Below are 24793 nucleotides of genomic sequence, written 5' to 3' on the forward strand. Positions count from 1 at the left end.
CCGGGAGTCCCTGCACTACTTCTAATACTAAATATTAGGTTGTGTTTGAAGTGTACAAATTTGTTATTAATTTTGTTTGAGGATATTTACTAGTTATATTTATAGTTACCAGTTTTGTTTCATTTTAGGTTGGTTAGGTATTCTACTGAGCAATGGTTGACAAAGCCTTGATTGAACCATAACACACAAATATTGATTGAGTAGTGCTTAGCAATTTCAATATTTCCAATTGGGCATTTACTTAATCCCAGCTTAGAAGACCATGGAAGCATATTACTCGTGTAGCTGCTGCCTGGTGCGCCCTCCGGATAAAGGCCTCAAGACACTATACAATCATCTCGGCAAAGCAGAGATATATTATGATATGCTGACAAAATGCTTTGGTTTAAATGTAAGTATAAATAAAACCCTTATCTTATTGAAATCATTTGGCAGTGTGCTCTGTAGACACATAACATTTTCTGTTTATTTAAGCTGCAAGAAATTAAAGTAGATTTAAGCTTAGAATAAATTTAAAAGTGGAAGAATTACTGCCTTGGGTGAGACTTGAACTCACGGCTTCTGGATCGATACTCCACAGGCAGTGAGTTCAAGTCTCACCCAAGGCAGTAATTTTTCCACCTTTAAATTTATTCTAAGCTTAATAGCATCATATTCATAGGCGTTTCTGCTTGTCAAAAAATAATTAAAGTAGATTTGTCATAGAAATTGAAGTAGCTGCATGGTTAATTATATGATAAGTTGTAAACATTGATGTCAATGGTTGTAAAGAACATTGATTTTATTTTATGTTCCAGCTGACTTTAGGAAATGACGAGTGTGGGATCTGTGAGGTGTGCGTGGGGCGGCTGCGGGACGCGAACGACTTCAAGCTGCAAGTGCAGCGCGTCCAGGACGTCCTGCATGCGCGGCTCACGGGAGCACTCCCTGCCAGTAAGCTATATGAGTATATGACATACCTGGCAAATAAATACTAAAGAATGGAGTGGTGGTAGCAACAAATGTCCATTCCCATGCCACCTTGGAACACTTTGTCGGACAAACACAGATTAGCTGGATACTTAAAAGAGTTATTTATTATTATTATTATTTATTTTTATGAGATTTTTCTGCCCTTTTGACCAGAAGCTTGGTCTGTGAAATACCTAATTAGCCGGGTCCACACAGAGCGAGCATACGAGGCACGTCGAGGCCGTATTGTGCGTGAGAAAATTGCCTCGCGCGTATGCTCGCTCAGTGTGGACCCGGCTATTGAATAGAAACGTGTTGTACCTGCTCACCTACCATGTCTTTTTATTGTTTTTAATACTTGTAACTTCATACAGGCTGCCTGTTAGTTTGACCATTGATTAACAATGATGAAGCACACACAATGATATAATAACAACATTTTCTTTTAGCTGCAGATGACAAGATCAAAATCAAGTTAGAGAAACCAACTGGAGATGACGCCATTTCGCGTAAGTATCCTAATATAGACATGTGCACAGATGTGCATGTTGAGGAAAGTTTCCAAAAAGTTCTGAGATATTTCAGGAAATTTCCAGAAGAAATATGGGAAACACTCATATATAGAAATGAAATATTCGTAATCCGATACGCGTTGGCCGGTTTTTATTATGTTTATTTTATTCTCTTAATCTTGCCATAACAAAGAAAACAGAATTTACATAAACTTAAGTTGTATTTTTGTCTTTTTAAGTGGTGTATTTGTATTGTTAGAAGAGGTAATTTTTGACCGAGACTTTTTTAAGTTATTAATTAAGGCGTGTTTTCGGCAGGCGGGATCAAGCAGGAGAGGCCAGAGGTGGAGATGGCTGATAGCAACGTCGTATCAGGTGTGTACTCCGGAAAGCTGTATCCCAACGAACTAATAACCGTGAAGTCTGATTAGAGCTCAAAGATGAGCCCACGCGTTTTGTACTGCATGCGACTCGACAACGCAGCTTGACTACGTCATATATTGTTAACCTTTTAACCGCCATAGGATTTTTCATCGAGTGTGCTTGTGTCGCCGCCGGTACGAAGTTACACGAAGTGTTATTTAACAGACTGCGGCGTAATGAGCTGGATATATGTAAGTGGGGAAAAGAGGAAAATGAGGAAATTAGCAACGAGTGGCGATAGATTAAAACACCACCGAAGGAAGTGTTGTGTATCGACACGAATTGCGAATTACCTACTCGCACGTGTATAGTACATCGTTTTACAGTTCATGTGGCCCTTTAAACTTTCGATATACGCACGGAAAGTGCTTATTCCCGCACTAGTATCGTAAATAACTATTATTTTCTGCTAGCCAGCTAGAAAAACTGTCTTATGAACACTCCATTCATTACGTCGTCCTTAAGGGCGTCCATTAATTACGTGATATTTGGCACCCCTCCCCCACCCAACTTTTATTATAGAGATTTATTCCACTTCCTAATATTAATTATTGGTATGATTTATTTTATGATAATTACATGTCAAGGATTACAATATTCAACAATACACTTGTATTACGTCAATAGATATTTATGTCATTCATTATAAATTAAGCTTAAGCTAAACTAACAAACTACTCATAGAGGCCCCCGTGAGTTGTTCCCGGCGCTAAGGTGCCCATCACACTCGCTGCGTTACCGCGTTGAATTGCGATGGATAGCCTAATATTAATTATTATTGTTTCAGTTGCATTACCCGAAAGTTCGCCAGCTTCTTTTGCTCAACAAGTTCCTACCGCGTCCCACAGCGTCTCGCGCGCACCAGCTCCGAACGTTACCAAGTGTAGCTCCCACACTGGAGAGAAACCTTACGCGTGTAACATATGCGACAAAAGATTTGGACAGAAGGGCCACTTAAATGCTCATTTCGCATACCATATAGGAAAATTCAAATTCTCTTGCGAAATATGCAAAAGGGGATTCGTACAAAAACATGAATATGTTACTCATATGCGGATACACACTGGTGAAAAACCATACGAATGTGATATATGCAACAAAAAATTTAGACAGAGCGGCAACTTCAAACGACATAAAAACAGTCATTTGAAATATGACCAGAATCGCGTAGAACCAGGAGAAATAACTACATGCAAAAAAGAGTCGTCAGAAGAATCAGAAGATCAAGGACCCGCAAAATATTTTACGTGCGATATATGCAAAAAGCAATTTATGGATAAAAACTATTTAGATGCTCATTCCAAACGTCACTCTGGAGATTATCCGTTCACTTGCGACATTTGTAAAAAGAAATTTAATACGCAGTTTGCTTTGAATAATCATAAATTTGATCACTCGGGAGGGAAACGTTTTAAGTGTGAAAAATGCAATAAAAGTTATAGAACAAAAGGCGGTTTATATACTCATTCGTTAGCTCACAGAGAGGGTTATAAGCACGCGTGTCACGTGTGTAATAAACGATTCATACTAAAACATGATTTGAATATACATATGCGCTTACACACAGGAGAAAAACCTTATACGTGTGCAACATGTGAAACTAAGTTTCGCTATAGAAATTGCTTAAAGAAACATTTATTAGAGAAACACAACCAAGTTATGGACAAACAGTTCAGTTGTGATACTTGTGGGAAACGATTTGCATTACAGGGGACTTTAATAAAACATATGAACAAACACATTGAGAAGGAAACGGGAGATAAAAAGAAAGACCTAGCATTTATGTGTGAAATATGTAGCAAACGATTTTCAACAATAGGTATTCTAAAATACCATAAAGAAACACATAATGAAGGAAGGCCTTTCGAGTGCGAAGTATGTCATAAAAAATACCAAACGAAGAGGAATTTACAGGACCACGTGAAGGTGCACGAAGACAAAAAACACTCGTGTGAAGTATGCGGCCAGCCATTCAGACATAAGTCTGCCTTGAAAGTTCATATCCGACGGATGCACGAGGAAAACAGACCACATGTTTGCGGTATTTGTAAAAAGGCTTTTGTGGTGATTGCTGAATTAAAAATTCATAATCGGGTACACACTGGGGAGAAACCGTATGCTTGCGAAATATGTTTTAAGAAATTTCAGGGCCTGAGCGGAATTAAGAACCATCTTATAAATGTCCACCACGAGAAACCTACGAGATTTGTTAAATTAAAAGAATTGAATAAATATGACTAAATTAAAAGTGATTAGTTGTGTAAATGATAAGAAATACAAGTTGCCTTTTTTTTTTAAGTTTATTGATAAAATCCACCCATTTCTAGAGTTATGCAGTCAACTACTTGTCCCATTATAGCTCCGCCATGTCTGTCTGCGACTTTGTTCAGTGGTCGTTACAACTATTAAGCTAGAATATGGCACGGGTATACATTCACGCTAACAAAATAGTAAAAAAAAAACAGTCAAAAAACGTTTTGCTATTGGGGGCAGAGATGAAGACTGATAAGGATGGAGCGGGAACTATTCTATGGTCTCGAGTCCCCTGTGCTTTGCGGCAAGCTTTTTGCCAAATAACCAAGACCTGTTGGAGCTACTGAAGGCTAAGTTTTCAGTAATTCTTGCAAAAAGGAGTTCGGAATTGGTATTCGTAAGTATGCAATTTCATTCAGATCTATCTCTGAATCAGTAAAATAACTTGCTTTGTCGCAGTTGTTGAGTATTGAGGACGAGGGCATTGACGGTCGTAGAAGGAACGCAACTATCTTGTGGTATTGGAAATGTTACTTGGAAAACCACATTAAATAAATCGGAAGGTTGACTCAAGGAACAGAATCTCCATATACTAAAACGTGTCCGACAAAAAACCATAAATAAGTGGCGCTACAATACCTATAATACTTGAGAAAAAAAAAATCGTAGACAGCGCACTTCACTCCGTCAATAACGCCTAGGTTCTTAGCTACTCTGGAGAGATTTGGAACTATTATTTATAGCTGACAGCTGGACACTTTGGCAACAGTTCTGCCTAAGGAGATTCTGTTCCTTGCCTCTACCTTCCATAGTTAGTGTCATCCACGCTGACGCACAGATTTATCTAACCTTTAATTACGGGTCAATACGAGTCATCAACGCGTCTTCGTGAATGACACGATCAATATTAGGTACCTTATATTGGACACTTGTAATACTATGAATTTCTGGTGTCAAACTTTAAGTTGTAAATATGGAAGGCAGAGGCATGGAACAAATTTGAGGCAGAACTGTTGCAATAGTATCCAGCTGTCAGCTATAAATAATAGTTCCAAATGTCTCCAGAGTAGCTACTTAAGAACCTAGGCGTTATTAACGGAGTGAAGTGCGCTTTCTATGATTAGATTTGTTTCTCAAGTATTCTAGGTATTGTAGCGCCACCTATTTATGGTTTTTTGTCGGTCAATTTTTGGTATATGGAGTTTATGTTCCTTGCCTCTACCTTCCATAGGTGAAGTGCGCTTTCTATGATTAGATTTGTTTCTCAAGTATTCTAGGTATTGTAGCGCCACCTATTTATGGTTTTTTGTCGGTCAATTTTTGGTATATGGAGTTTATGTTCCTTGCTTCTACCTTCCATAGTTGTAAATATTTGTATAAATTATATCTGTCATTTGATGTAACTATGTACCATAATTCTAGCAATAAAAAATATAGAAATTAAAACAAGTACGATTTTTAGGTGATCTTTGCTACTCTGGAAGTCAAATAAAATATACAAACTAATAAAAAGCCTTTCATTCCGACTATTACAATAATAAGTATAATTTTCATTAAATGTTTAAGCTTTGCTTTCACCATTTTATTTTTCATATTTTTAGAGCTTATGGTTCCAACATTAGAGAGAATGTGGGACGCATTTTTTTCGGTGCGATTATTTCCTAAAATATTCACTTCATCAAAAATGGTTGTGGAGATCCATATGCGTTTTTAAAATACCTATTCAACGACATCCCACATCATAAAGTTAAATAAAAAAACCGGCCACGTGCGAGTTCGTTTTACTCGCGCACCGAGGGTTTCGTACAAACTTTGAATTATCTCGTGTAAATAAAGTCGAAGGATCTTGATCAGAAGTGCCTGCTAATTATAATTGTGTACAGCGCCACCTATCGGAAAATTGTCTAACTAATTTGCGCGATGTAATTGCACGTGTGTTTTTCAAGAATAATTCTCTACCACGTGAACCGATTTCAAACATTGATCTTTTATTTGAAAAAAGTTGTATTTAATGTAATCTCATAGAAATTTCAGGTGTAATAAACAAACGTGAAGTTGGTTAAATTGCTAACTGAATTCGGAAAGGCTTTTTGTTAATTAAAAAAAAGTTAGCGTCATAGAGCTCTGATTATATTTTTCCTGTAAAATGTATAGTAATGTTTATGTTATGTAAAAATTTCATAATTTTTCGTTGGTAAACTTCGGAGCTAATAAGGGATAAATATTTTTTTTTTTTCACATTTTCCTTCATAAATATATTTTTTTCTCTACGAAAAAAAAAAAAAAAAATGTTTTAGAATGTACAATTTGAGCTCTTTCAAATAGAGAGACCTATAGTCACTAGACTTTGAAATTTTGCCCCCTCTTCATATTGGACATTTTCCATAGTTAACAAAAAAAGAAAAAAATACTTTCAATGTGTCTGGGTTAGCGTTTTTCATAACTATTCCAAATTTCAAATCGATAGCTTAACTGGTTCTCGAGATATTTAGCGATATTACAGACAGACAGACGGACGGACTGAGTCGCACCATAAGGGTACCTTTTGTACCTTTTTGGTACTGAACCCTAAAAATTATTTTATTTTACCAATTTGTTGCCATGATTGATTTATGTAAATTATGTATCCATGCTAATTAATTTAATTTAATTTATTTATTTCAAAAGACAACAATGGTCCATAATGGTTAGTAACATTTAAGGTTTAAAACTAAGTGTTAGTAGAACAAATACAAAAAGAAAAGCGAAAAGTACAGCAACAATAACAAACAAATTGCAGCTTTCTAGATAACTATGTACTACTAACTAACGTCCAAGCTAAATCGTCAGTGATTTTGATAGCACATACTGTACAATTGTTATTTAATAAAACGTAAACATTTCATAAAAGCTCGACGTTTAAAATAGCACTTGCATAGTCTGGGCTATCAAAATCGCTGCCAACTTGGCTTGGTCTAACTTTAAAACTAACGATCATGGAGCAAAGCCGCGAACGAACAGGCAGACGGATACATATGCGAAACCACAAGGGTCCCTAGTACTAGACTACGGAACCCTAAAAAAGGCCGAAAATTTAAATATTTTTCACATTATTGGACTTCGTATTCTTCAAAATGTATAACATCGAATCTACTGCGTAGCGAAAACTAACATGTTAATAAGAGAAGTACAGTTTCTGCTACACTTGACTATGAATATTTATTTAAATGTAAGAGAGATTTATCTTCTATATGTATGCACTGTTTTAAATTATCAATTAGACTACTTAGTTAATTGCTAAAGGAAATATTTGTTTTTTAGACCAACCATGAACAATCTGCTTGATGAGCTTCTAGCAGAGCAATCTGGAGAAATCGCTACCTAACTTGGTTCGCATATCTTTAATTAATACTATTTTAGTTGCACAAAACGTCCATTCTGCACCGAACGAACATTATAATGAACAAAGAACCATCGTGTGGGCACACACAAAATCATGGCCGCCACGTCCTTTGAGGTTGTCCCGAATAACCGGCAGAATGACGCTTACACTGGATCATCTCCGAACATGGGCAACTGTTGGCAAGTAAGCCTTCCACAGGATCATGATCGGCTGTAATCGCCATCATGGGCGGTGATATAGAGGAGAAGCCATCAGATCACACGGCCATAGTCGACAAACGGGATCTGAGGCTTTCTTATTTACTGCCCGAGGTTTGTTAAGATACAATTGTTCTGCTTAATGATCATGAATGAATGATCATGGTCTAGAGGAATATCAAAATGTCCATGGTATCAGAAAACCCAATTATGCAAAATGACGAATTCGAAATGTCCACAGTATAATAGTAAAAAAAAAGTATCGAAATGATTAGATTATTGAAATGAATATACCTACACGGTGTTTTTATTAAACTCTGTTAACCTCGGAGTACGAGTATGGCTGAGTTCATTCAAAGAAACTCTAGAAACTGAATGGCATAAGTATATAGTTAATAAAACTATAGTTAATAAATTTTTTTACTTTTTTTCGTATAAAGTAATTAAATGCTGCATATAGCGTTGTTATAACATGGGCATGGGCATAGAGAAATAAAAATGACATAAAGTGATGCTCACTCTATTTTCGTAGTCGACATCTAGCATCGAGTAGCGGAACTCTTAGAACTGCTACTCGACAATCGATATCGTGGCAAACAAAAAGTCTAATGCTCTACGATTTACCGCTAATATTATAACCAGAGTACATAACCGGAACTCTATTTTCAACTCCTACGCTTACTCTGGTTATAATATTAGCTGAAAATCATTGAGCATTAGACTTTTTATTTGCATATATCTTATACCTTTAAACGAGCGAGTTTTCATGCGTTTTTCTTTCGACGCAGAATATGTTCGCTAATTTCGTATTGCCGGCCACTGTCCGTCTGGTCCAGCGGGTTAAGACGCGGACTGCTAAACGAGTGTTACGGGTTCGAATCTCGCCCGGCGACTAAGCTTTTTTTTATATGTTCAAGTTTATATATATTTTTTTATTGTTTTAGACAAGTTTAAATTAGTAAAAAATGTAGTTAAGATTATTACCTATGCACCACCATATTACAATAAATAGTTATAACCGAGCAAAGCTCGGTCGCCCAGGTACTTAAATATTAATATATCTATTGTCGAGTAGCAGTACTGAGAGTTCTGCTACTTGTCGCTAGATGTAGACTACGAAAATAATAGTATTTTTGGTAATAAAACCGTTGTATGGAGTGAGCACTCTCGGTCTTCTTAATTCTCTTCGGCATGGGCTATAAAACTGAACTAAACAATTGAAAACTTTGACATACTTATCTATATAATAAGGAGTGCGACTTGATTGCGTGGCGATGGGCGGCTGTGAGAAGGGAATGCCTGAGATTCTGTGAGATGATGGATGCTAGGCCCTCAACTGTTGTGTAGTTTTAAGCTGTTTATATAATTTCATGACGCATTGGTTGCAACTGTAATGTCATGGAAATATGTTTGAAATAAAATAAATAATTTCGTACATAGATCGAGATAGTACTTTCATTTAGTAGCAAATGTATAAACTCATACTAAACACTAATTAATATGTAAACAAGCTCTAATAGTACGGTCGCCAAATCTCAAAAGCCCTCTAGAAACACGATTTAATTGACTCTGCTCGGCCTTACCCACAACCGGTATCAATGTGTTCGGACAGTTCTCCTGATCACCGTACATGCGGTAGTAAAGCGGAAAAATGGTGGAGGGGATAGTAATGACGTCACAAAGATGGCGGCCGGACCTATTCTTTTTGGCGGTGTATCTCGAAAACCACTTAACCGATTTTAATCATCGAGGTGTCAAATAATAGCTTATATTATGGAGATTATTTCCTTTTCTACAAACATTTACGTGAAACCTATAGGAAAAAAAATAATCACAAAAAACAGTTTTTTTATAAAATTATTATTTTTTATTTTGTAAAAATCTCCGTAAATATTAGCATTACGCAAATTTTGTTTAATATAAAACATATTGCTTCATTATCAAGGAATATAATGAGCCTTAAAACATACAGATCGAGTAATAAACAATGAAGCTACACTCATTTATTTGCGCATGGGTAACGATAACTGGCTTTTACCGGTCGAAACTGTGGTGACTGTTACGATACGTATTGAATGGAATTTATAGAGTATCGGTTTTAATTACTGAAATTATAATTAAAATTATAAAAACCAGACACAATAATGTTACCTTACTTCGACGTTTAGTCTCTTTTTTCATCTTAATCATAGGTAGGTACATATTTCTTTTTACTTAAAAATTTTATACAGGGTGAACTTTTAACCACCAGTCATACTCTGCGCAGCGACTTTATAGGTCATACTGAACAACTTTTACTATTAGTAGTCCCCAAGCCGCTCCGAGGCCAGATTTAATTGACTCAGCTCGGCCTTACCCACAACCGGTATCAATGTGTTCGGGCGTTTCTCCTGATCACCGTACATGCGGTAGTAAAGCGGAAAAATGGTGGGAGGGGATAGTAATGACGTCACAAAGATGGCGTCCGGACCTATTCTTTTTGGCGGTGTATCTCGAAAACCACTTAACCGATTGTATTCATCGAGGTGTCAACTAATAGCTTATATTATGGAGATTATTTCCTTTTTACAAACATTTACGTGAAACCTATAGGAAAATAATAATCACAAAAAAAAAAAAAAAATATACATTTGGTTGGTAGGTTTGTCTTATGTTTTAAAGCAGTAAAATCTTTCAAGTCGAAACACAGTATAAATATACATTTTGTTGTCTAATCTAAAAGTATGATGTTCATTGTTTAAGACTGATTAGTGATTACTGAATTAAATATCATGCTATTTGTTATTTTTGTTTTATTTTTTAAATCAGGTATTAATTTATTCACTATGTATCACTATACAGGCAAAATGTGTATCATAGTTGGTCTGTAAGTACTTACTACTTGTGTCGAATATAGGTATAAGATGAAATTTTAACCACCAGCCATACTCTGCGCAGTGACTTTACAGGTCATACTGAACAACTTTTATTATGGGACCAATGCCGAATCACGCAAGAAAATTTGGATCTGGATTGACACCCACTGGCTGCGCCCTACCACACAAAGCGAGATGACATTCACAATGCCCATACCTCTCTTTTGGACGTAGTTTAAGGACGTGTGGGGAGCATGCGTTAAAAACGGTACGCATACGACGCGTCACTGCGATTCCGTATCGTGACCGTTTTTTAAGCTGCGGTCTGGTCGCACCTTGTATTGTATTGTATTGTATTCGGGCGATTTTACCGCAACTCGACGACTTGCGCCTATTTTGCGTGATATGTTGGGGGTGGGCTAGTCCTGCCAGCCCAGCTCCTCGAGGAATCCTATCAAACCTTTGATGTTGAGTAGGACCTCGGGGAGGTCTCTCGGAGATCCGAGATGTTTAGCCCTGTATGGAGTCACTCCGCTGCATTCCAGCACCACGTGAGAGGCTGTTTCTTCTGTCTCCATGCAACCTCGGCACAGGGGACTGTCTGTGACACCTGTTGTGAAAAGATGTTTGTTAAATAGTCCATGACCTGTTATGACACTGGTTACCATACTCAGTCGGACCTTCCCTAGTTGCAGGAGCGCCCTTGTGAGTTTTCCGTTGATGCCAGGCATGGCTTCTTTTGCCTGTCTGCATCCAGTCTGGTTCAGCCAGTGTTCTGTGTGTAGTTTCCCTGTACGTGCCAGCAGCATTGAGCGTACCTTGCTAAATGGTATCGGAAGAATCGGTTCCGGACCAATCGCCCCCGCATTCGATCCTTGCCTGGCAAGCTCGTCCGCAGCATCGTTACCTCGGGATCCACTGTGTCCCTTGATCCATTGTAGGGTGATCTTGTTATTATGACATACCTCCATTAGTCGTTCGTGGCATTCGTGTATAAGTTTGGATGTAACTATATGGCTATTTAGAGCCATTAAGACTGCTCTACTGTCGGAGAGTATGCGGATGGAGGATCCTACTACCTTCCTTGCAGTGATGGCAGCCGCCGCGTTTATGATGCCCATGCACTCAGCTTGGAATACCGAGTTATGGGCTCCTAGCGGAGTGGTGATCGACATGTTCAGGTCTTCTGAGAAGGTTCCAGAGCCCGATCCGCTGTCTGTTTTGGACCCATCAGTGAAGATTCTCAGCTCCCGGGGATTGAGTCCTTCATGATTGTCGTCCTCATATAACTGTATTTTGTACCTTTTATCGAAGATAGCTTGTCTGTGAATCCGGTCCGTGCCTGACCTAAGCACTGGAAATTCGTCATACACCTTTTCCAGGCATTTTGTGTGAAGAGCTCCTGTGATGTTAGACCATATCTTGAGGGTTCGCAACCTTACCGCTGAGAGATTGGCCTCTTGCTGTATGTGTAGGTGCAGCGGTGGAAGGTTTAGCATGACCTCCATGGCTGCAGTCGGGGTAGACCTCGTGCAGCCAGTGGTGGCCGCGCATGCGAGCCTTTGAAGTCTTTGTAGTTTGTCTCGTACGTTGCCTAGGTTTGTTCTTGGCCACCAAACCAGAGCACCGTAACAGAGTAAGGGGCGGATTATCGTCTTATAGAGCCAGAGGGTAATTTTCGGGTTGAGTCCCCACCTCTTACCAATCATCCTTCTGCACTGCCAGAAGACAACTCCCGCCTTGTCTATCTGTTTGTTGATGTGGTTGTTCCAATTGAGTTTATTGTAGAGAGTTAGTCCTAAGTACTTAACTTCATCGGACAGCTGTAGCTCAGTTTGGAAAAGTGTTGGTCTGGTAAAGTTGGTCGCACCTTTATATGGGACAGTCAAAATTTTTTTCGCGATTTCGGAATTGGTCCCATAGTAAAAGTTGTTAAGTATGACCTATAAAGTCGCTGCGCAGAGTATGACTGGTGGTTAAAAGTTCACCCTGTATAAAATTTTTAAGTAAAAAGAAATATGTACCTACCTATGATTAAGACGAAAAAAGAGACTAAACGTCGAAGTAAGGTAACATTATTGTGTCTGGTTTTTATAATTTTAATTATAATTTCAGTAATTAAAACCGATACTCTATAAATTCCATTCAATACGTATCGTAACAGTCACCACAGTTTCGACCGGTAAAAGCCAGTTATCGTTACCCATGCGCAAATAAATGAGTGTAGCTTCATTGTTTATTACTCGATCTGTATGTTTTAAGGCTCATTATATTCCTTGATAATGAAGCAATATGTTTTATATTAAACAAAATTTGCGAAATGCTAATATTTACGGAGATTTTTACAAAATAAAAAATAATAATTTTATAAAAAAACTGTTTTTTGTGATTATTTTTTTTCCTATAGGTTTCACGTAAATGTTTGTAGAAAAGGAAATAATCTCCATAATATAAGCTATTATTTGACACCTCGATGATTAAAATCGGTTAAGTGGTTTTCGAGATACACCGCCAAAAAGAATAGGTCCGGCCGCCATCTTTGTGACGTCATTACTATCCCCTCCACCATTTTTCCGCTTTACTACCGCATGTACGGTGATCAGGAGAACTGTCCGAACACATTGATACCGGTTGTGGGTAAGGCCGAGCTGAGTCAATTAAATCTGGCCTCGGAGCGGCTTGGCGACCGTACTATAAGGCAGGTGTGACGTTCAAGACGTTCACGGGGGTCTTATAAGTAAAAACAAATTGAATTAATTGATGAAATGGATTAATTAGAATATATACACCCTTGAAATTAAAGGAGTTTAAAATAAAAACACCATGTAGATTGTCGTCCTAGTGTTAAAATGGCCATGAGCCCTACGGGCCAATAGTTATTTGTTTTACTTACTTCTCTCGCGCAGAGACCCAAAGTGTGCCTTGGCCTCTGATCCCACGACCGCTCGCCACTGATCCCGGTCCTGTGCAGTTTCTCGCCAATCTTCAACCTGGAGCTCGCGCAGATCCGTGTCCACCACATCCGCCCATCGATACCTAGGTCGACCGGTCGGGCGGCGTGCTGTCGGTTTTCCCTCAAACGCTCTTTTCACCGCTCGATCGCCTCCCATTCGCTTTACATGTCCGAGCCACCGAAACCTTTGCGCCTTTAACTTGACTGTAACGAGGGCCAGCAATATGAAAGTACGGGTACAGGGCGATTTCTCAGTGGACACGAGGTTAAAACAAGGCGATGCATCGCCAATGCTTTTCAATTTAGTGCTGGAGCATGTCCTCAGAAAAGTTCTATTTGTTTTACTGGGGGACAAAGTTATTGTTTAACCCCTCGTGCTATTATTGATACCCGAGCAATCGGAAGGTTGCAATATTAATAATAATAATAAATCTCTTTATTTCGGACAAACAATGTATCCATAGTGTTAGTACAACAAGAAAATATTGAACCACGTCCGTAGCAAGTGGTTCAAAAATGGAATCTTAAGCGTTGCGAGGGTTTCCAGGCACGGGGGTTAAACTAATTTTGCCACCGAGTGAAACACAACATTTTGGTGTTCAAGTGGTTCAATTTTGGAATCTTTCGTCGACTCGGTAACAAATAAGTATTTGCTGTTATTTATTTTTTACATTAGTCTAGTTGGCGCTATAAAAAATTACGTCGCTGTGCAGTTGCGCCAACGTTGCGTCCAGTAGCAGGCATAGAGTTGACCAGACGCCTACACTCGGAAGACACTAGTGTGGTTGTTAAATACTCCAAGCTTGAGTGGGGTGGCTCTAATAGATTTTGATTCTTTCGGAATGAGTCTGAATAAAACGCATTTTTATTTGTTTTTATATACCGTCCAAAGTAGCAAAAACCACCTAGAGATCATTACTACATTTTTAATTAGTTAAAGGTTTTTTTCTTTGCTATTATTATGATAGGTACATTAGATGTCAGATATAATTTATACAAATATTTACAACTTAAATTCCTAAGAAATTTCATACTATTACAAATGTAATATCTAAAGTAATACACACATAACACATGGAAATATCAATAATCAGTGTAATCATATTAAACATAATAATACTTTCGTTTAAACAATCTCGTAAATAGTAATTTGTCAAACAAATACAAAATATTAAGTCTTATAACTGTTGTAACTACTGAAACAGGCAATATTTCCTTAAAAAAATTTCTACTGCTACCACAGCACATCCCACAGTCACACATTTTGTGCAAACAATCCCGTTGATGGCACATTTCGTGGTTATGGCGATTAATGGGGTCTTCCTGTTGAGCGCCATATTGGTTATGTCGCCTCGTGACTAATTTCTTTATTTTTGCTCATTAATATTGTTTAAAGTGTAATATTGATAGCTTATTATGAAGTAAACTAATGTGGAAGTGTCAAACATTCTAGAGTCAACGCCAGGTAGACCGCGGTTTCTCGTAAAATCCAACTTTGCTTGACAAGAGCTCATAACCGCACACTGCTGTTATTATCGTATAATTACGAGTAATGACGAACGGTTTGGCCTAGTGGGTAGTGACCCTGCCTACGAAGCTGATGGTCCCGGGTTCAAATCCTGGTAAGGGCATTTATTCGTGTGATAAGCATGGATATATGTTCCTGAGTCATGGGTGTTTTCTATGTATTTAAGTATTTATAAATATTTATATATTATATATATCGTTGTCTAAATACCCTCAACACAAGCCTTATTGAGCTTACTGTGGGACTTAGTCAATTTGTGTAATAGTGTCCTATAATATTTATTCATTATTATTTATTAATTAAGCTCTAACCTTGACTGACACTGGCTAAACTGTTCCATTGGACAGAAGACATTTATTAAATAAATAAATAAACAGAGACTAATGGCGTTAACTGTGACGTTCTCAAACAAAAGGTACCACATTGTCGCTTGCCATAAGGACGCTCTGAAAGGTTATTCGTATAAATATACGAGCAAATTTCGTCCTTATGGTAAGCGACAATGTGGTACCTTTTGCTTGAGAACGTCACAAATAACCTCAACGTCTACACACTTTCGTCGGATGGAAAATTCTATGCAGGGGGGAAGGTGTCAATTTTCTCCGCAGCAGATTGTACATTTTACAATCGAATGAATAAAATAATCGAACGAGAGAGCGAAGCGAAGTTCTTACACTCAACTGAGAACATGGCTGGCTAAAGGCAGGTTCCTGCCTGCTTTTGTTAGCGTGAATGTATAGAAAGCGTGCATGAACTGTAGACGGCAACACAGAAGCCGCCTAGTCATTGACGCGAAGCATTATGTAGTTTCCATTTTTTAATTTAGGCCACTAGATAGCAGACCCTACTATGTGAAATAGAGCCCGCGTGAATTGTAGGGGGCAGCACCTGCTTAGAAGCGTGAATTGTTTTCGCTTTCGATTCATGTCACGAGATGGCTCTACCCATGCCAAATTGTAGCTTTATAGTAGTAACAGTGACATGATAAAACTACAATGGTAAAATTGATTACGGAACTCTAAATACGTTTGATATTCTCAATGCCATCACCACTTTTTTCTTCTTTAACATAACAAACCACTTTTAATTTAGTCATATTTATTCAATTCTTTTAATTTAACAAATCTCGTAGGTTTCTCGTGGTGGACATTTATAAGATGTTTCTTAATCCCACTCAGGCGTTGAAATTTCTTAGAGCATATTTCGCATGCATATGGTTTCTCCCCAGTGTGTACCCGATAATGAATTTTTAGTTCAGCGAGAACTGCAAAAGCCTTTTTACAAACATCGCAAACATGCGGTCTGTTTTCGGAGTGCATCCGTCTGATATGAACTTTCAAAGCGGACTTATGTCTGAATTGCTGGCCGCATACTTCACACGAGTGTTTTTTGTCTTCGTGCACCTTCACGTGGTCCTGTAAACTCCTCTTCGTTTGAAACTTTTTATGACATACTTCGCACTCGAAAGGTCTTTCTTCATTGTGTATTTCTCTATGGTATTTAAGTATACTTATTGTTGAAAATCGTTTGCTACATATTTCACACATAAATGCTAGTTCTTTCTTTTTATCTCCAGTTTCCTTCTCAGTGTGTTTGTTCATATGTTTCTCTAAAGTCCCCTGTAGTGCAAATCGTTTACCACAAGTATCACAACTGAACTGTTTGTCTATAACTTGATTGTGTTTCTCTAATAAATGCTTTTGTAAGCAATGTCTAGAGCGAAACTTAGTTTCACATGTTGCACAGGTGTAAGGTTTTTCTCCGGTGTGTACGCGCATATGTATATTCAAATTCTGCTTTACTATGAATCGTTTATTACACAAGTGACACTCGTGTTTATAACCCTCTGTGTGAGCCAACGAATGAGTATTTAAAGCGCTTTTTGTTCTATAACTTTTATTGCATTTATCACATTTAAAAGGTTTCCCTCCCGAGTGATCAAATTTATGAGTATTCAAGGCAAACTGCGTATTAAATCTTCTTTTACAAATGTCGCAAGAGAAAGGATAATCCCCAGAGTGATGTTTTGAATGAGCATCTAAATAGTTTTTATCCACAAATTGCTTTTTGCATATATCGCACGTAAAATATGTTGCGGGCACTTGATCTTCTGATTCTTCTGACGACTCTTTCTTGCATGCAGTTATTTCTCCTGGCTCTACGCGATTCTGATCATATTTCAAATGACTATTTTTATGTATTTTTAAGTTGCCCTTTTGTCTAAATTTTTTGTTGCATATATCACATTCGTATGGTTTTTCACCAGTGTGTATCCGCATATGAGTAGTATATTCAAATTTTTGTACGAAACCCCTTTTGCATAATTCGCAGGAAAATTTAAACTTTCCCATGTGGTATGCGTAATGAGTATTTAAATGACCCTTCTGTACGAATCTTTTGTCGCATATGTTGCACGCATAAGGTTTCTCTCCAGTATGGGAGCGGCGCTTGGTAACGTTCGGAGCTGGCCGGTCACGCCAGTGCATGCTGTGGGATGCGGTAGGAACGGGCGCTGCCGATCTTTCGTGTAATGCAACTGGAACAATAAGAATTAATATTAGGAAGTGAAATAAATGTTTCCAAGAAACTTGTTCGTCCTGCTAGCACAAAATAAAATATACGCATTCGCACTGTCAAAGTTATCAGATCTCTTGTAGAGCGATGCTTCTAACTCTATAAGCCCTAACTTCACAAACTATCCTACTTAGTCAAAATATATAACTTGGCCGTTTCGCTACCGTCATATGGGCGTAAGGTGAAAAGTTTATTCACTATTCATTATTTTTATTATACAATAGTTCTTGTAGTATCGAAACGGCCAAGTCACATATGTTGCCTAAGGTGTAAAGTTTGTGAAGTTAGGACTTGTAGAGTAAGAAGCTTGGCTCTACATGAGATCTGATAACTTTTTGACAGTGCCAGCCCTCTTGTTTTATCTTGGCAACATTTTACATAAAAATGTTTTTGATGGGATTTCACTTCTTTTTGTAAGTAGCTTATGACAATCTTTCACCCCCTAAGTGTTTGGGGTGATTTACTATTCAAAATCCTGAAATACATTTGCAGCTTTTTCTACTAACTGAAATGGCTAATGGTGATTTTAAAATAAATATTATTAGTTATTGTGTATATAAAACGTTGTACTCGTATACCACAATATTTCACTAAAAAGTTTTTAATTATTTGACTGAATGGAACTAATATTGCCACTTTGGCTGAAACAGGAAAAATTGAAAGGTAAAACTGGCGCTTACTATTTTGTCAATAAATAATTCATCTTAAATTAAAACTGTATGAGCATTTTTGTACAACATGAATTATTGTAATTCTTTTTCGCAATGTACTTATCATCGCTAAATTTAAGTAATATAATTTTATTATATTGATGAGTTAAAATTATCTTTAAGTTCAAGAGGAAATTCATAACAGTGGGTAACAAAAATTTGTTTTATTGTATTTTTTCACTAATGTATTAAAAACGTCGTTCGGTGTATGTGGCCAGGTGTATTTTATTCGCCTAGCGGCTCTTCTTCTTCCTCGCGATGTTCCGGCATTTTGCCCCGGCCCATGGGAGCCTGGGGTCCGCTTGAGAACTAATCCCAAGATTTGGCGTAGGTACTAGTTTTTACGAAAGCGATTGCCATCTGACCTTCATGCCAACCCTAATAGTTGCTCGGAACAATGCTGAGCCGAACGGAGCCGGGAAAAGCCGAAAGCAGGAGTGTCGCCCCACTGGCAGTAGCGCAGCTGCGGTCGCAATCCGAACGTTAGCTTAAAGCCCCGCTCGCCTCACCGCACCTAACTCGCACCGCTCAGCTACCTCACATTTCTGATCCTCGCTAAGCATCCTCGCACCGATCAGCTACCTCGCAGAGCTTTGGTGGAAACGCAGCCTTATAGAGTACACACCTGATACGTTGTTGCTATCAGCCATCTCCGCCTCTGGCCTCTCCTGCTTGATCCCGCCTGCCGAAAAGACGTCTTAATTGTACACTTGGGTAGACAAAGGTTTTTAATGTCGGCGACGTCTGAGATTAATAACAGTTTAAATTTAGGTTCCGATTCAAGTTTGGTATCATTCTCAACGAAATCAAAGATTTCATCTAAATAGATTGAGCGGTTATTGATTCCCCATATAAACTTCCACCTCCCTTTTCACACTTTTATAAGAGACGATTTTTGCGATAAACACTAATTTCATCTAAATCGGTCCAGTGATTCCCCATACAAACTTCCACACCCTTAAGGGATGATTTTTGAGATAAACACTATCCTTGTTGTTTTTTTCTTCTCTTTTGTATCTTTTTAATGAGGTGTGCCAACAAAGCGTATTCTATTCTACCCTGTTTCCAAACTATCTATTACTTGGTTCAGTGGTTTTAGGGCCTCCGCTAGCTGACGCGGACGCCCGCCGCGTGCGCGCGCTCACGGGTCCAGGGGGCCTACCGCAAAAACCGAAATTCGCGAATTGTGGGGATCTTTCTCTTTTCCTCTCACTAAGACGTAATTAGAGTGACAGAGAAAAATGCCCGCATTTGACGAACTTCGATTTTCGCGGTTATAGCCCTGCTCCCAGGCCAAATCCGTCGCACGCGCCCACGCCAGTTCGCGCAGTTCATACAATTTCTTATTAGACGGGGCGTCCGTTCCGGATAATCCGCGTCAGCTAGCGGAGGCCCTTAGCGTGAAGAGGAATTAAAAAAGTTATTTTTTTCATATTTATGTTTATACTCGGTAGGGTGGCAATATGATACCATAAATGAATTCGGAATCCTCGATTTATGCGAAAACGATATTAAACTTACCCTAATAGCTTTAATGATAAAGTAAAATAAATAAATATTATAGGACATTATTACACAAATTGACTAAGTCCCACAGTAAGCTCAATAAGGCTTGTGTTGTAGGTACCTAGACAACGATATATATAATATATGATTATAAATACTTAAATACATAGAAAACACCCATGACTCAGAAACAAATATCCGTGTTCATCACACAAATATATGCTCTTACCAGGATTTGAACCCGGGACCATCAGCTTCATAGGCAGGGTCACTACCCACTAGGCCAGACAGGTCATCAAAAGATATCAAAATAAAGGTGAGAGCCCAATCAGCTCAATCGAATAATGGGAAGTGGATATCATTTTGTTCGCAAGATTAGACCCGAACATGCACACAATCATTACAAGTTAAACAAAAGCTTGTAAAATAGGGTTACCTTTCTACATAATACCACGAATGTAAGTAGTAAGTAGCCCGATATACACGTGAAAACTGTCTCATGCGGAAACTATATAACTAACCATTATTCTAGAATTTATCAAATATCAGTCAGCGTCAAATATAATTTCTATCGCGTAGTTGCTTAAAATTTTGGAGAGATAACGGAGCTTAAGGGTGTATATTATAGCTACTGAAATATCCTTTTTTCCCCAACTTTTTGTAAACGTTCTCCAGCTTGCACATATGTGCACATGTCAATAGGATACTTACGCGAAATGGCGTCATCTCCAGTTGGTTTCTCTAACTTGATTTTGATCTTGTCATCTGCAGCTAAAAGAAAATGCTATGATATTATATTATTGTGAGCGTGTGCTTAGCATTCCAAATTTCATCATAGATTAAAGGAACAAACAGCCTGTATGAAGTTAAAGAGTATAAAAAAAAATATTGCAAGGTAGTTTGATACGTATTCTTCAAGAGTCAAGTTAAGCCCCAGTCAATGCTTTCGTAGTAGCAACTTCTCGCTCGCGTAAATAAAAGGCGGCCAAGTGCGAGTCGGACTCGCCCATGAAGGGTTCCGTACCATTTATGACGTATTAAAAAAACTACTTACTAGATCTCGTTCAAACCAATTTTCGGTGGAAGTTTGCATGGTAATGTATACCATATTTTTCATTCTGTTATTTTACAGGGGGGGGGACACATTTTTTCACTTTGGAAGTGTCTCTCGCGCAAACTATTCAGTTTAGAAAAAAATTATATTAGGAACCTAAATATCATTTTTGAAGACCTATCCATAGATACCTCACACGTATGGGTTTGATGAAAAAAGATTTTTTGTGTTTCAGTTCTAAGTATGGGGAACCCCCAAAATTTATTGTTTTTTTTTTTCTATTTTTGTGTTAAAATCTTAATGCGGTTCATAGAATACATCTACTTACCAAGTTTGAACAGTATAGCTCTTATAATTTCGGGTAAAAGTGGCTGTGACATAATCGGACAGACAGATGGACATGACGAATCTATAAGGGTTCCGTTTTTTGCCATTTGGCTACGGAACCCTAAAAATTGACACCAACTATCCACTTAAGTCTTGCAACTTGTCCAGGCACCCTGGTATGTCATATAGCTTACTGGCAGGGAGTGCTCCCGTCAGCCGCGCGTGCAGCACGTCCTGGACGCGCAGCACTTGCAGCTTGAAGTCGTTCGCGTCCCGCAGCCGCCCCACGCACACCTCGCAGATTCCGCACTCGTAATTTCCTAAACTTAGCTGGAACACAAAATAAGAACAAAGATCTTTACAAATTGTTATATAATGAACCATGCAACTACTTCAATTTGCACGTCAGGAAGGTTGACGTGATACAAAAGCTTTGGGATCCAGGTATAAACGGATAAACCATTTTAGAAAAAGGTCACTTCTTTACACAAAACATTAAAAATTAAAAATCCAGGTCAAAATATGCATTTTGTCATGTTTTTCTTATTGTAGGCTCACTGAAAAAAATGTATCCCGCCATTATGGTGCAACGTAAATTTGGTTTGGATTCTAACTTTGTGATCTCTATAGGAAAGACACCTGACACCACACACCATATGCATGACCTTAAGAGAAGAACAGATGAGAGATTTCAAAGAGATTTTATATCTGTACAGCAATTATGATGCTCATTCCTTAGTGATGTGTGTTATATCTTTGGATTAATAATGAAATAAATATTTTAACTACAAACCCAGTTGCAAAAAACAATTTAGGCTGAAATTTACAATTTAAAATTAATAAATATAATTGTTATTTAACTATTTTGTAAGGACAAATTAAATAATCTACAATCATGGACATCCTACAATACTTCATGAGAATATCAAATTATTTACAATAACGATATACATAATGGGTATATACAAAGGATTACTATAACTTAAATCTAAAATAGGCGCTTGAGGCATTGTACCAAGGATGCTGGCGGCATTTCCTCGTTGTATCGCAATACTGATACATTGTGCGAGGAAGCCGCCAGATCTTCGGTCACCAGTTACGTCAACCAGACGCTTCGCGATTTCTGCAAAAACCTTGTGCATTCTGGAACACATGGACCTAGAGTTTTTTTAAATATAATGGCATATCAATAGAAAATGTTAATAAAGAAGACCGTTTCCACAAGACATGTTGCCACACAGATATCGGAATTCATACTTACATTTAAACCGAAGCATTCTCTCAGCATGTCATAATATATCTCTGCTTTGCCGAGATGATTGTATAGTGTCTTGAGGCCTTTATCCGGAGGGCGCACCAGGCAGCAGCTACACGAGTAATACTCCTCCATGTTATTGGCTGGGATTGGGTAAATGTCTACCTGACTTATAAAGTCCTGTAAAACTGACTTATACAAATATTCTCTAAGAAGATGCCGCAATCAATCAATTTAATTAATCAACATATCAATTGGAAATATTCAAATTGCTGAGCACTAGTCAATCAATCTTTGTGTATTATAACTTCATCAACGCATTGTCGAGCCAATATCAAGGTTGGATAAGACTGGGCTACTTTATATATTATTCCGTTGATCAGCAATAGATGGTGTCCAGTAGAAATTTGACCAGCCTACAAAGAAACAAAACAACTTAAAACCTCAAAGCCCTCAAAGGTTAACTGGAAGAGATCCCATACAGGGATAAGTTCACCTTTGTTGTATTTAATTCAAAAAATTAAAAATTTAATTTGCAGTTTTACATGTATTGTGTTTGTTTATTTGTAGTTTTACATGTATGTAAAATGTATAATTGTTGGTGCAATAAAGAATATTTACTTACTTAATTTACTCTGTAACTGTGTTTTTCGTGTTTTTATTTCTATGTACAATAAAGTATATACCTACATACATACATACATACTTAATATACAAACACAAAACTAATAACAAATATGTACTCTACAAAAAATACAACGTAACTTACCCGCGGGTGGTAACACTACTTTTATGAATGACTACAATTTAAGATTATTTTTTTAGTTACATATTTATTCAAAATAACACCAAACATATTGACTGGACACCTTATCTCACACGAAAGGAAGTAATATAGGATACTCCAATAATAAATATATGATTCATCCCTCATTCAGTCCACATTCACAGTTTCTTGAGTGATCCCTCCAATATCCTTAGAGCTACTCTTATATTATTAATTTTATTATTTATTTATTTCCTTTATTTATTCATCTTCATATGTTAGGCTTTTTACAATATGAATATAAAAGTAAAATACAAAAACATACAAAAACAATACAAAACAGTGGCGTAGCGTGCCTTGGCGGGGCCCCGTATAAAAATTCGTTTGGGGGCCCTTAGGAAGGGTAAAGATTTCTCACAAAAACGCACGTTGGGGGCCCCCGTGGCCCGGGGGCCCCGTATAATTGATACGGCAGGTACGGCGGTAGCTACGCCCCTGATACAAAAACATATAAACATAAAAAAACCTAATAATATACCATATATTTATTTATTATTATTAAACTTTACACATAGGTTAACAGTATTACAAGACAAAAATAGTAATTATATAAATCATTAAAAAGTTGAACTACAAGATTTATAACAATGAGATAAGAGATATCATATCACATCTATGCACTTTAAGAGTCTCCTTTATACACCAGCACTATTGAGAAATATGTAAACATCATCTGACTCCATACAAGGATAGCCCAGCTGAAGTGTCAGTCTAATCTGTCAATGTCGACCACAAGGGGCCCACATCTGTATCTTTTAATAGTGGATCTGAGTCATTATAATCAAGGGTTATTTATCTATGTGCCATGGGCGGAATACCCAGGGGAGTAGATTTTTTTTAGAATGCACATCAATTTTATTTTCAGAGCATAATGCATGTCTATGTCGATTGTATTTTGTTTTAATAAAATTTGTGTTGCTTTGTATTGTACACAACATGGCGACTTTGGAATCAGAGAGAACCTTATCTGCTATTTTACCACTGATTACTTACCCATAAAAGCAGGTAATCGAGACTACGATTGTAACTACCAACAACACAACAAGGAAGAGACACTCGGAAATTTCACCGAGAACAATTATTTCAATTGTTAGCCCGAGACGTCTCTAAGTAAGTATACTTTGAAAGTATAAACTAAATCAAAGTATTACTTTAAGGCATATTACCGGCCTTCACAATCCACGTTATTGAACGTCCTTGTCGCCATCATGACGGCATTAAAAGTTCATTGTGCCTCACCATTGACAATCCCCGTTGACATTTAGTTTTTTTTTTTCTTGGCAGCAATAAGCGTTCATGCTATGTTGTACAAGCCAAGTTCAAAATATAACGTCAAGTTTTGTTTATGTTTTTTTTTTTTAATTATATTATTTTCTTTTATAAATAAATAAATAAAATAAAAATAAATAAAAAAAGTTTATTTGCAGAAAAGGGTAGTGTACATGTCTTAGTGTAAATACAATAGTTTCACCTTTCCCAGCTGTATG

The 24793-nt window shown here is 37.6% G+C and overlaps 2 protein-coding genes across 4 annotated transcripts in view; one reads left to right on the top strand and one right to left on the bottom strand.

Moving 5' to 3' along the window:
* LOC133531297 (zinc finger protein 845-like) overlaps positions 1-4184 on the top strand; it is a 36892-nt gene extending 32708 nt beyond the window's left edge. The window contains exons 10-14 of the mRNA XM_061869430.1: positions 257-391; positions 798-933; positions 1401-1460; positions 1782-1838; positions 2674-4184. Coding sequence (XP_061725414.1) covers positions 257-391; positions 798-933; positions 1401-1460; positions 1782-1838; positions 2674-4127 — 1842 coding nt within the window. The 3' untranslated portion in view covers positions 4128-4184. The remainder of the gene's footprint in view (positions 1-256; positions 392-797; positions 934-1400; positions 1461-1781; positions 1839-2673) is intronic.
* An 11951-nt stretch (positions 4185-16135) lies between these two features.
* Positions 16136-24671, bottom strand: LOC133531662 (gastrula zinc finger protein XlCGF57.1-like). 3 transcript variants are annotated; one of them, XM_061870008.1, is made up of 6 exons: positions 24300-24671; positions 22487-22896; positions 21420-21555; positions 20556-20615; positions 18964-19020; positions 16136-17590 (listed from the first exon to the last, which is right to left on the bottom strand). In XM_061870008.1, exons 2-6 carry the CDS (start codon positions 22613-22615, stop codon positions 16143-16145), a joined length of 1830 nt encoding a protein of 609 aa, XP_061725992.1. In that variant the 5' UTR covers positions 22616-22896; positions 24300-24671; the 3' UTR covers positions 16136-16142. The 3 variants fall into 3 exon arrangements, with proteins under 3 accessions (XP_061725992.1, XP_061725993.1, XP_061725991.1); XM_061870009.1 differs by having other exon boundaries at positions 22487-23463; XM_061870007.1 differs by having other exon boundaries at positions 22487-24671.
* Between the last annotated feature and the right edge of the window lie 122 nt (positions 24672-24793).

Source organism: Cydia pomonella, chromosome 25, assembly GCF_033807575.1.
Source record: "Cydia pomonella isolate Wapato2018A chromosome 25, ilCydPomo1, whole genome shotgun sequence".
NCBI lineage: Eukaryota > Metazoa > Arthropoda > Insecta > Lepidoptera > Tortricidae > Cydia > Cydia pomonella.